The sequence below is a fragment of the Megalobrama amblycephala genome, linkage group LG4, assembly GCF_018812025.1.
Source record: "Megalobrama amblycephala isolate DHTTF-2021 linkage group LG4, ASM1881202v1, whole genome shotgun sequence".
Classification (NCBI taxonomy): domain Eukaryota; kingdom Metazoa; phylum Chordata; class Actinopteri; order Cypriniformes; family Xenocyprididae; genus Megalobrama; species Megalobrama amblycephala.
In genome coordinates, this window is record NC_063047.1 from 39,553,148 (window position 1) to 39,566,760 (window position 13,613).

A 13,613-nucleotide genomic window follows, 5' to 3' on the forward strand; every position below is an offset into this window, starting at 1 on the left:
ATCATCAAAGGTCAGCAGCAAGGCATTGGTTAATAAAGTGAGATTAAACAGGCTACATAAAGTATATTTCTGTTATTTAACATATTTAATTATTGCAGGTTTGAGTATTATTTTGAGTTTGCATTTGACTTTTTTAAATCATTTTGAGGAATACTGAATCTGTTTTTGTTTAAGTGAGATGAGTAAATGCTCACATTTAGTCTAGAACTACTATAGCCATCATGATAACAGCACACACAAACACCTCTGCACCCAATATCTCTCAACATGGGGACAAAAGAGGTGTCAGTCAATTAATGGGCAAACAACATAACTTGCATTACTATATATTTTGTTGTAAATTTAATAGTAATGTGTTACTTTACTCATTATTTTAAAAAAAGTAATCTGATTACTTAAATTGTGTTACTTATAATGCATTACCCCCAGTACTGATGAGCACCAGCATAAACCAGCCTGGACCAACATGGAATTCATGCTGGTTTATGCTGGATTTTTCAACAGGGACATGATTAACATTGCAAACTTTCTGGTAATATTAATATATCTAAACACGGACAGTAAAATAATGGCACTTGATGGACTACAGTGGGTAAAAGGTAAGCATATATGTGTATAGTATCTCGGTCACAAGCCGTATACACTATCACTGGCACGTAACTGGAGGTTTCCACTGGTTAGGGAGAGCTCAAGGACACATGGTGTCATGCTGACAGATGAAATAGGATTGGCTGGAGAGATGAGCTCTTATTTTGAGCACAGGCCCAGTGTAGTCTCACTCTGGAACAGTCTGCTGTACTGGAGCTTGAGAGCCCTTCAATCCTACAGGTGAGTACAATAAAGCATTTACTTTAGCAGTCATTTTGTTTGTAGCTTTATTTATTGACAGAAATGTAAAGATACTGTACCAGATCAGCATGGAAGCTAGATTTCCGTCCAGTTGCAGCAGTGCTGAGAATATTTTATAAAGGTTTTATTCAGTTTTTGATACCAATATGTCTGAAACAAGAGTTGATTTATAATTGAAAATAATTCAATATTTCTAATTAAGTTAGTTTATAATTAAACAAAATTATAACTAACTTAATAATTGTAAATTAGTTTATATTTAAAATTGTGTAAAATAATGTTTGTTTTGCATTTCCAGTGCACCATTTTCTCATTTTTTGTTTAGTTTACATCAATACATTCTCAGAATCCACCCTAAAACTAGAAGTGTGACCAGCGCAGAGCCACCCTGTCCCACTGTAAGCCCCCATGACTGGTCACACTCACAGGTCATGTGATCATTGTAACATATGGCAGCAGAGTAATTGCGTAAGACCTTTAGCTAGCTTCAGTGTCAGTTGTAACACTGTACACAGCACTGACCTCACAGCTAAAATATCTGGAGCTATTAAAACCATAATTTCCTCATAGGGACCACAAAATGGAATATTTAAGCAGGGTAGTGATGACATATTGGTTAGGATGATAGTGAAAATACAAACATCATTAGCAAGTTGTCCCTACTGAAATCAGATATTTGAAACAACATTGGTTGAAGTGCCATGCTTATTCTTATAACTAATTGAAGTTGTTGTTTTTTTTTGTCTAAGATTTGTATACATTTTTTGTGTAAGGTTTTAGAAACCTGATGACTGGAACATGCATGTGACACAAAGGCTGAGTGTTACTGGGGCATGTGAAATATAAGCTGTCACATATTACTTTGGCATTAAATTCAAAGCCAATGTATATTTGGATACTCCAGTGGAAAAAGTCAACATGTACGTCAGGACACAGAGGTTGCTCACCATGTCAAGCTACTGTATCAGGAATGAGAGTACCTTTGATTAGTTATGTGCTTTAACACTTTGGAAAACTCCTCAGCAAAAACATGTACTCATCTTCATGTCATTCCAAACATCTAATTCTTTTTCATCTTAGGAACAAAAATTAAGATTTTTAATATTTTCACATCACTTTTGTCCATCCATTGAAAAACCATGCATCAAGACTGTTTAATCCAAAGCTTCTGAAAAGATACAATCACTTTATGTGATGAACAGATTCACTTTATAGGCATTTATTGATATATATATATATATATATATATATATATATATATATATATATATATATATATATATATATATATATATATACACTGATTAATGCATAAACTGTGTACATACAGTAGAGCTCTTGAAAGCATGTTGAGCTTACCATATTTGATGAGCTATATGTATGTGTGTTGATCATTACTTTTTGAAAATTCTTGGTTGCACGGACTTCCAATGGATGGAGAAAAATAATGTGAGAATAATAATAATAATATCTTCATTTGTGTTTCAAAGATGAACTGAAGTCTAATGAGTTTGGAACAGCATGAGATTTAGTAAATTATGACTGAATTTTATTTTTTGGGTGAACTATCCCTTTAATCTTTTATTGGCCATCTAGGAACTTAAGAATTTCAATTGGTGAATAAATCAAACAAATATAAAAAAAAGTATGACCTTGAGGTTTAGTTGTTACCCTATATTTAGTTGTTACCTTAAAGGGTTAGTTCACCCAAAAATAAAATATCTGTCATTATTTACTCACTCTTATGTCGTTTCAAACCCGTAAGATATTTTTTATGAAATCCAAGAGCTTTCTGTCTCTTCATAGAAAGCAATGCAACTATAGTCCATGTGACTACAGTGGTTCAACCTTAATTTTATGAAGCAACAAGAATACATTTTGTGTGCAAAAATAAATACATAACCACGATGAATGCATGTGGTGCTGGCTCAGGTGCCGGCCAATACTGAGCTGGCGTTCACACAACCCGGAAGCACTGCACTGAACATGAACATCGTCAGACACTGCCACAGAAGAGAACAAATTGATGAATAAAGTCGTTATTTTTATTTTTATTGCACACAAAAAGTATTCTTGTCGCTTTATAAAATTAAGGTTGAACCACTGTAGTCACATGATGTCTTTACTACCTTTCTGGGCTTTGAAAGTGGTAGTTGTGTTGCTGTCTATGGAGGGACAGAAAGCTATAGGATTTCATCAAAAATATCTTAATTTGTGTCTTATGGGTTTGGAACGACATGAGGGTGAGTAATTAATGACAGAATTTTCATTTTTTGGTGAACTAACCCTTTAAGGAACCATTTCCACCTGATTTGACCTTTAAAAATGACTTTTGTTGGTGAACTCAGGATTATTCGGTTACATAAAATAATATTTTTGATTTGAATAAAAACAAAAAGGTATTTATTTTCACCTGACAAAACACTTTTTTATGTAGCATTATTTTTGTCCTCCGCTTTGAAGTTCAGGTGAGTGAGTGAGTAGTGACGATGGCAAGCATGTTCACTCGAATCCTCTCCGGACGCAACACGGCTGTGATCATGGCCAGCCTGGGTGCAGGTACCCTGGTATCCAGCTATGTCATGACTGAGTCAGGAGTCTCTGCTGGGGAGAAAAAGAAGCTGTACCCACCCAGGTGAAGGATTCAGTTGCCTTTCCATTATTCTACACCTTCACTTTGTTTCCAGTTAACCCAAGAATATCTTTTTGTCCAATACTACGACCCTGAAAAATAATTTAATATAATTTGCTTTTTAAACTTTCCAAGTGCTGACTACCCAGACCTGCGCAAACACAACAACTGTATGGCTTCTGCTTTGACCCCTGCTATTTATGGCCGTCTAAGGGACAAGCTGACCCCCAATAACTGGAGCCTTGACCAATGCATTCAGACTGGAGTGGACAACCCTGGTCATCCCTTCATCAAGACTGTGGGCATGGTGGCTGGTGATGAAGAGAGCTATGAGGTAAAAAATTAGACCAAATGCATTTTAATAAATGCAGTATATTAAACTCAACAAGACAAATGTGAGGAATATTCCTCATATTAAACCAGCAAAAATAAAATACGAAGAGCAACAGTGCTGATGATTTGCTGAAGTTTTTGATAACATTATGTTTGAAACAAGAGTTGATTTTCTTTATTCAAATGGCTGTTATTAATTACAATGGTGCAATATAATGTTTGTTTTGCATTTGCAGTAAATCATTTTCTTCACATATCTTAAAAAATTCTATGTATTAAGCCAGTAATATATGCAAAATATAGTTTTCAATGCCAGTAAAAAAAAGCTAAATAGTTCTGGATCTTATTTAGTCAATTTGAAGAGGGCCATGTTGAGAATCTGCAATTTTATATCACACTCTCAAGGTTCTTTATTGGCATACAGTAATCTTGTTTTCAGTTTGTCTTGTTTCTAGTCAAAGTTCTTAAATCAGGAAGCATTTTCTTGACAAGTAAAAATTATTTTCTTGTTTTCAGGAAAAATTACAAAAACAAGTTTTTCCTTAAAACAAGCAAAATAATCTGCCAATGGGGTAAGCAAAATAATCTTATTTCAAACCAAGATAAGATATTTTGTTTTCTTGGACTAAGATTTTTTGCTTACCCCAGGAAATTTTGCTTGTTTTAAGGAAAAACGTGCTTAATTTTGATTTATTTTTCCTGAAAACAAGAAAATAATTTGTACTTGTCAAGAAAATGCTTCTTGAGTTAAGAACTTTAAGATATTTTGACTAAAAACAAGACAAAAATTCTAAGTAAGAACAGCATTTTTTGCAGTGTAGTTTCATGAAGAACCTTTAACATTCATGGAACCTTTCCATTGCACAAAAGGTTCTTTTTAGTGGAAAACAGTTCTTTAGATTTTTTTAAAATGTTCTTCACACTAAGAAACAATGGTTCTTTTCAGTACTGTTCACTGAAAGGTTCTTTGGGGAACCAAAAAATGGTTCTTCTATGGCATTGTTGTGAAAACCCCCTTTACTTTTTGCCTGCAATCCTATGCATAAGTACATGCACATGAACTTTATCATTGACTATGGTTGCTATCCTCAGGTGTTTGCTGAAATCTTTGACCCAGTCATTAAGGACAGGCACAATGGCTACGACCCTACAACCATGAAGCACCCAACAGACCTGGACAGCTCAAAGGTAAAGGCTTCTCTGGTGTCTTTGGTTCTGAACCTTTGCAAAACCTCTTTACATCAAGAATATGCAAGATGAGACTTGCCTTATTAGTTTAGTTTAGTTAGTTATATCGAACACTGAATGATTCTACTGATGGCCTTTGAATAGATCACCTCCGGGATGTTCGACGAGAACTATGTGCTGTCGTCACGTGTGCGCACAGGCCGCAGTATTCGTGGGCTCAGTCTGCCGCCCGCCTGCACCCGCGCTGAACGCCGTGAGGTGGAGCGTGTGGTGGTCCAGGCTCTTTCTGGACTGAAAGAGGATTTGGAGGGCAAATACTACAGCCTGACAGAAATGACTGAGAAGGAGCAGCAGCAGCTGATTGATGTAAGTACACACAATAGAAACATGTTCTAGCATAAACTGTGGACACAGAAACAAATACTTGTCAGTTGCATTTATCCAGTAAATCAGGGCTTTGTAACCTTTACAGACCCACAGCCGACTCTACTCTTAGCTGACTGAGAATATTAAAATGTTAACTAACATCATTACACCTTATAATGCTTATCAAATATCATGTAAATCTAAAAATAGTTAGAATTTTTTTTTTTTTTAGAAAATTATCATTTATGTCAGTTAGTTCTATGCTATAGAGTTCTGCAGTGATGGAGTAATTTTGTAGGCCAACCCAGAAGTTAGCATGACCCTGGTTCCCTTGAAAAGAAAACCCTAATAGGATTTTTCCATTGGGATTTGGATTATTGCAGAAAAGAAGCTGTGTGATCAACAAAGGTTTATGATTCTTTAGGTTTATGATGTTTTGCTCATCATTGTAATCTTCACAAATGAATGCAGCTTCTATGAATTCTGAAACCGAAATACAATCAACAGAAATAAAAAGCTAAATGTAGGCTATAAACCAACTACACCACGGTAGCATGACTTCAGTGTCACCACTGTTATATTTCGGACAACTCTTTCAGTCTTTATTTTTTTTTTAAATTCCCTGTTAGAATAGGGTTAAAGAGCGCTATTGTAAACATTATGATGAGGTTGTGAAAGCAAACAAGTGAGTTAGATGGGTTTACCTGTTTGGTGCGATGATGTTTAATGTCCCCGACACCTCTGTAGTCCCATTTAGCCACTTGTTAGCAACCACCTTTTCAAAGCTTTAAAATATCACAAAGGGGTATTACTGTATTTTATCTTCAGAATAAAACATAAACAATATATTGTGTTGTGTTCACCAAAGACCTTATTTCAGGCATTTAACCAATAACCCATTGACTTCAGGATAAATGACAGAACCGAAAATGCTAAAATGCTAACTCATTTCCAGGTTTTGGCTCATAAAAATACATCATCCTTCAGCACTCTATTCTGCCTGGTATACAAACATAGCAATTCTGTTCACCAGAAACATTTATGAAGTTGATCGTCCAGTATAAACTTCACATTTATGCTAGCTCACTAAAGAAGTCTTGCTGGTTTAGCTACTTTTAGGGACACTAACCCAGTATTCAAAATATCCAAAATACTACACATGCTTGTGTTTTCAACAGGGCAGTTTCATATTGTAATTCCCTAACAAACCTCACTGCTCTTGTCTTATGATGGCCTACCAAAGGAGCACTTCCTCTTTGATAAGCCAGTGTCTCCTCTCCTCACCGCAGCTGGTATGGCTAGAGATTGGCCAGATGCTCGTGGGATTTGGTAAGGCTGAGGAACTTCTGACCTGCAGTTAGAGCATAGCACTATTTCCCTATAGCACATCCTTTACTAGTCACCTATAAGCTGGCTCAAATGTTCTCAGCTAAATGTCTATTTGAGGGTCCATTTTCTTTCTGGAAGCTATATTCCAGTTCCAAAGAGGCATTTTAAACATAATAACCATTATTTTTAGTTATGTATTTCTACATTGTCTAAACCCAGACAGCAACATAGTGTGGCCCAGATCCGGCCCACATCTGGTAAATGTGGATGACAAGTGGACCAGATGTGGGCCGGATCTGGGCCAACACTATGTTGCTGTCTGAGAATGTCCACATTAAAATTTCAAGAAATGTAGAACATGTAACTACAGTGTAATTCATATAAAATTAACAGTAAAAATAAAGAAAATAGTTGTTTAAACTAAACTTTTTAATAATGAACTTATAGGCTTTCCAACTTTTTTCAACCATCTATTTCAACAAATTTGTATTATCTTCATTTTATCTTGGTCCTGAATATAGTCCTGCATTTTTTAAAGGTGCCCTAGATTCAAAATTTGAATTTACCTTGGCATAGTTGAATAACAAGAGTTCAGTACATGGAAAAGACATACATTGAGTTTCAAACTCCATTGCTTTCTCTTTCTTATGTAAATCTCATTTGTTTAAAAGACTTCCGGAAAACACGCGAATCTCAACATAACACAGACTGTTATGTAACAGTCGGGGTGTACGCCCCAATATTTGCATATGCCAGCCCATGTTCCCAACATTATGAAAGGCATGAGACAAGGGCAGCCAGTAACGTCTGGATCTGCACAGGTGAATCAACAGACTAGGTAAGCAAGAACAACAGCGAAAATGGCAGATGGAGCAATAATAACTGACATGATCCGTGATAGCATATTTTAGTGATATTTGTAAATTGTCTTTCTAAATGTTTCATTAGCATGCTGCTAATGTACTGTTAAATGAGGTTAAAGTTACTATCGTTTCTTACTGAATTCACGGAGACAAGAGCCGTCGCTATTTTCATTTTTAAACACTTGCAGTCTGTATAATTCATAAAAACAACTTCATTCTTTATAAATCTCTCCAACAGTGTAGCATTAGCAGTTAGCCACGGAGCACAGCCTCAAACTCATAGAGAATCAAATATAAACATCAAAATAAATACTTTACTCACATAATTCGAAGCATGCATACAGCATGCATGACGAACATCTTGTAAAGATCCATTTGAGGGTTATATTAGCTGTGTGAACTTTGTAAATGTGCTGTAATATAATCGAGAGCTCGTGTGGCAGGGAGAACGCAAATTAAAGGGGCGGCGCGCTGAAAAGATCAGTGCATAGTTAATGATGCCCCAAAATAGGCAGTTAAAAAAAATAATTTAAAAAAATCTATGGGGTATTTTGAGCTGAAACTTCACAGACACATTCAGGGGACACCTTAGACTTATATTACATCTTGTGAAAAAGCATTCTTGGGCACCTTTAAATTTATTTTTATATTTTATTTTTAGATCTTAGTCATTTTTTCTTGTTCGAGAAGCTGTTTCTCTCAGAGATACATACATCAGAGATACTATACATCACAACAGGGAAGAAAAGATTATTGCAACTTCAGTTTCATGCCAACTTAAGTCACGTTACTTATCATTTCACTTGGAAGAATCTGTAACACATTTTAATACGCTGGTAGGAAAACTTACATCACATCTACTGTTGAAAATAGGAAATGCATCGAGTCTGACTAGAAGAGGGGATAAAACATATAAAACGGCACCCTGATAATGAAAGTCTAATTGATTTTTAACACAATAGATAACCTAGGTTTAGATGGTCAATTAGAGACAGATGGTTTACAAAATTTAACAAGTCAGGGTTTCACTTTACACCCCATTTTTCTTTTCTTGACTGAAAATTACAGGACCACTTCTTATTTGACAAGCCTGTATCACCCTTGCTGACTTGTGCAGGAATGGCGCGGGACTGGCCCGATGCCAGAGGCATCTGGTACGGTGCATGAGACTTGCGTTACCAGAGAGAACTTATAGAGTGCATGCTGCCTGTGTGTGTTACATAATATATGAACCTGACAGAGGTCTTAATAAATGTCTGTTTTTACTGAGTGATTCACCATGTTACAGTATGACAACAGCTCAACTCAACTTCAAATTTTTATTTATAAAGCACTTTCAAAACCATTAAAATGAACCAAAGTGCTATCCATAAATAGTAGATAACTATAAAATTGATACAAACATAAAAAAACAACCAAACATAACACCAAGGAAATCAAACATGGAATCAAAAGTTTGTGACTTGGTTGCAGTGAAAATTTGTAGCTGAAAATGTTAAGCTAAATTTGCTGAATGTATTTTAACCATGATCTGTCCTCATGTCCAGGCACAACAATGAAAAAACATTTTTGATCTGGATCAATGAAGAGGACCACACCCGTGTCATTTCTATGGAGAAGGGTGGGAATATGAAGAGGGTGTTTGAGAGGTTCTGTAGAGGACTGAAAGAGGTATCATTGTCAAAACATTTAGCACAAAAATGCATATTGTCTTTACATTAAAATGAAACAAGCTCAGTTTCTGATGTTTGTTTCTCACAGGTAGAGAAACTGATTCAGGAGAGAGGCTGGGAGTTTATGTGGAATGAGCGCTTGGGATACATCCTGACCTGCCCCTCTAACCTAGGCACCGGTCTGAGAGCTGGAGTCCATGTCCGTCTGCCCCTCCTTAGCAAGGTGTTACAATCTCACAGGGTTCAGTTTAATATGAAACTTACATTGGTGCATTTCACAATGCCAATATCTTGGTTTAAATCCCCAAAAAATTAAATGTAAAAAAAAAAAATGTAATTGTTAAAAAATTAAATGTAAATGTGCTGAGAATTCATGTTAAATAATCTACAGTACAAATATATGAAAGACTGTTCATGCAAAAATGTCCTTCGTATATCCTTCTGAACAGGACTTGCGCTTCAATAAAATTTTGGATAATCTCAGGCTACAAAAACGTGGCACAGGAGGTGTGGATACTGCAGCTGTGGGTGACACCTTCGACATCTCCAACCTTGACCGTCTAGGCAAATCTGAGGTAAACAGCTCCCCTTTAAATATTGCCTAACCCCCCTGAAAGTGCTTTTAATTGGATAGAAGTAACAAATTCTATAACTGGAACTTTTCTAGTGGAGATTATATGTGATTTTTTTTAGTATAAAACTTAAATGTTAGTAGTCAAGAATAATGCAACAGTAAATAAAAGTAGTTTTTCAATATGTTTGTAAAAAGTAAAGATCTAAAAAAAAAAAAAAAAATGTTCTTGACCTGTAGCCAGTGATAAAATCCAATTTTTTTGACATTGCCTTTCAGGTTGAGCTTGTTCAGTGTGTGATTGACGGCGTCAACTACCTGATTGACTGCGAAAAGAATCTTGAAAAAGGCCAAGACATTACTGTTCCTCCACCAGTAACCCAGTCCAGGAAATGATGACATCCTTGTGAGAGGAACTGAGGGTTAGGCAGCTGAGAGACCTGTAAACTGTTGACTCTCTCCATGTTATCTACAGGTCTTACTAAGTGGAACTCAACTAAATAAATTATTCATATTTTAATTCAGTTTTGTGGAATCTTTTGAATTAAGGCTGGAATACTCTACATGGTTTTTTGTCCAGATTTTAAACTTTTTTTTTTATGTGTGATGGGCACAAACTTTTTTAGCTTCTTTAAGTAGATTAAGGGTGTCTATCTTATAATATCATCAGTTAGCCACAGCTTACAACTGGGTCTTTCTCATAGCCTAGAGCCTATATGACTCTCAATAAAGGATTTTTTTGTGATCTAAGATGAGCTACCAGATTTAAACCTGAACTATTATTATATTAAATAACTTAGTATTATAAATAATACATGAAAATATTATTTCATATTCATAGATGATTCAATGACACTATTTAAATTTGGCTTTTTCATTCCATTCAAGCCAATAAGCTTTCAGTATGTTTTGTAATGTGTCATCAAGCCTGCTTGTGGACTGCAAGTGAAGATAAATGTCTCGGTTACGTATGTAATCTTGGTTCCCTGTATAGGGAACGAGACACTGCATACCATCGCTATGGGAACACCTTCGGTTGTCTATGAATGTCTGAAGCCATTATACCATCACAGCACTTTATTGACCAGTTGCGCTTAGCACCGAGATATAAGTCATGCATGTTCATATTTGCATGCTACACGCAATTTCGTCAGATTTCTATGTACGAAAGAAGCACTTATCGAAAGGAATGGGAAAGGTCGGTGACGTAGTGTCTTGTTCCCTATTCAGGGAACCAAGGTTACATACGTAACTAAGACATTCCCTTTCATAGGCTCACTCAATACTGCTTACCGTCGCTAAAGAGTCCACTCAAGCAGATAAAACCTTGGAACCAGGTGCCATCCTCACGTCCAGACTGTAGAACTTGATAATGGTGTTCGGAGAGGACCATCCTGCAGCAACACAAATATCTTCCAACGAAGAGCCTCTAATAAGAGCCTGAGAAGAAGCCATTCCTCTGGTGGAATGAGCGTGCACACCTAGAGGTGAAGCTATGCCACACACCTCATATGCTGCAGAAATAGCCTCACCAAATGAGACATTCTCTTTTTTGGTGACAGCAGCTCCTTTGTTTCTACCGCCAAAACATACAAACAATTGATCAGATCTACTGTACGGTCGACATAGGCAATGTTCACACAGCAGCAGAATACGGTTGTCAGTCCTGTATTTTATAACCGAACTCACACCTGTACATTTTTAGGACTCACAACCGCATTCTCGGAATATTCGCTCTGTGTGAACAGAACCACACTGGACAACTAGTTGTCTGTCACATCATACAGTGCGAGAGAGCCGCTCTTCTAAGGTGTTTTGTGTGTGGTTTTCAGTAACTTACAGCGGCAGAGATATGAGCTTTGCGTCATCTTAAGGTGTCAGATCCAGTCACTGTTCTCCACCAGAGTGGCTCCCGTCAGTTTTATGTTTCTTTTCCAAATTCAAATGCTGTGTCATGCACGAGACGTCACAAAGGACGTGATACGCGGGCGCAACGGTTAAAGACTCCAGCTAGCACGTGTTTACATGCTGTTGTTAGTTAATGAAGTTTTGATGGATGAACTTGTTGTTCAATTAGTCTCTTGTCATATCAAAAGTGATAATACTTTTCAGTTTTATGGACATCACTATCTTTAATAATACGTTGGTCACTATTGTTATGGTTACTAGTAAAAGAATACAGGCTTGACTTGGGCTTGCTGCACTTTCATACAGGCAGTGTTCTAGACGCTACAGTAAGTTGCTGTGTGAACGAGACATTTCAAGACTCACACCTGTAAGTAAATGCGGTTGTCATTCCCAAAAACTGACAGTGTGAACGTGGCCATAGATCTTAAACGCCCTCACAGGGCAGAGACTAAGAAGTTGTACATCACTCTCAGTCCCTGAATCAGGAGGGGAAAAAGCCTCCAAGACCACCCTGGAAGTGAAATGGGGTCGAAGCAACCTTAGAAATATACCCAGGCCTAGGTCGCAGCAAGACTTTAACCAGCCCCGGGGGAAAGTCCATAAAAGAAGGGCTGATTGAAAGAGCCTGCAGATCTTCTATTCTCTTAAGAGAGAATAGAGCCACCAAAAGGAAAGTCAGAAAACTTCTCTGACACCGACTCCAATGGCTCAAATGGCTCAAATGGATGGCCTGCTAGACCTTCCAGGATGATAGATAAATCCCATTAACGAATTTGCACAGGATGGAAAGCATACTTTGGCTTTATACCCTGTCCACGTGCAGCCCAAATTTTGAGACCGCGCAGACAGTGCGCATACAACAGCGCATGCGCAAGCAGGACAGAAGAGTCCACTAGGTGGCAATACGCACAGTATGTGCAGTCATCAAAGAAGAGTGTGGAAAGAGCGATTCAAAAACAAGACAAGTAAACTTAGAAGAAAAACCTTCTCCATCGTTTTTGATTCCTGTTCTCTTGGTCTATCTTCTGAACTATGTTGCAATGGTGGATGCACTATTTTTCTTCTCCGATCCTGCCCAGCAAATGTCTTGTTGTTGACAGAATGTCTGGTAAGAGTATAGAAAAAAATTGTGCTGCGCATGTGTAGAACTCAATGATCCGCACGCATCCATGGTCGGGTATACTTTGAAAGATGCGCAGACAGGACTGAAGTAAAGTGAAGTATACCTGGACCTTATCTTGACCCATGCATGAAAAGGGGGGCCTAGAGTTAAGAATAGTGTTGGTAATCTCAGCCAAGAGACTGTAACGCCTGGATGGATCCGTTCAGAGTCAATAAACTTTGGAGTTTTCAGAACGCTTTTAACCTGGTGAACTTTGTTTATAAATCACTAAATCGGCACCGGACGGCTGTGACTTTCGGCAGGTTTGTGGGCCTGCGATGGTAAACAGAAAAGTCCAACTTCCTCACTTTGGTGACTTCAAAAGGAGCACCCCCCCAGAGACTGACCAGATCCACATTCCAACACCCCACACACACAGGGACACACAAAAACACACACACAGACACATACAGAAACTCACAAACATACATTTTTGATTGTATATGTAAAATACAAATTATGCCAACATATACCCATCCTGTATTTTGAAGCGTATGCATGTTTCCTAGTGTTTAAAGGAGTGTATTTGTGCTAGTGTGCATGGTAATAGTGGAATTCTGTCTGTAAACCATAACTTCTTCCCTATGCCTTTCCGACCTATCGAGTTTGATCTCGTTTTAAAGCTCCGGACTTGAGCTATTCATTGAGACATGTCACAAAACGGACAAATGCATTTTTCTATGTGTTTAATGATCCTGTGAAGAACGTACTCCATCTCGAAATCCGATCGGATAATCAT

The 13,613-nt window shown here is 37.3% G+C and overlaps 1 protein-coding gene across 3 annotated transcripts; it reads left to right on the forward strand.

Annotated features, from left to right (window-relative positions):
* The first annotated feature begins 744 nt into the window (after window positions 1–744).
* On the forward strand, window positions 745–10,324 carry ckmt2b (creatine kinase, mitochondrial 2b (sarcomeric)). Of its 3 annotated transcripts, none has more exons than XM_048189237.1 (10): window positions 745–828; window positions 3,313–3,484; window positions 3,617–3,815; window positions 4,907–5,002; window positions 5,147–5,368; window positions 8,629–8,714; window positions 9,108–9,231; window positions 9,322–9,456; window positions 9,683–9,808; window positions 10,084–10,324. In XM_048189237.1, the coding sequence occupies exons 2-10, from the start codon at window positions 3,339–3,341 to the stop codon at window positions 10,198–10,200; spliced, it is 1,251 nt and encodes a 416-aa protein (XP_048045194.1). In that variant the 5' UTR covers window positions 745–828; window positions 3,313–3,338; the 3' UTR covers window positions 10,201–10,324. The 3 variants fall into 3 exon arrangements, with proteins under 3 accessions (XP_048045194.1, XP_048045193.1, XP_048045192.1); XM_048189236.1 differs by lacking the exon at window positions 8,629–8,714 and adding an exon at window positions 6,612–6,697 and having other exon boundaries at window positions 752–828; window positions 3,318–3,484; XM_048189235.1 differs by having other exon boundaries at window positions 754–828; window positions 3,318–3,484.
* Window positions 10,325–13,613: the final 3,289 nt, after the last annotated feature.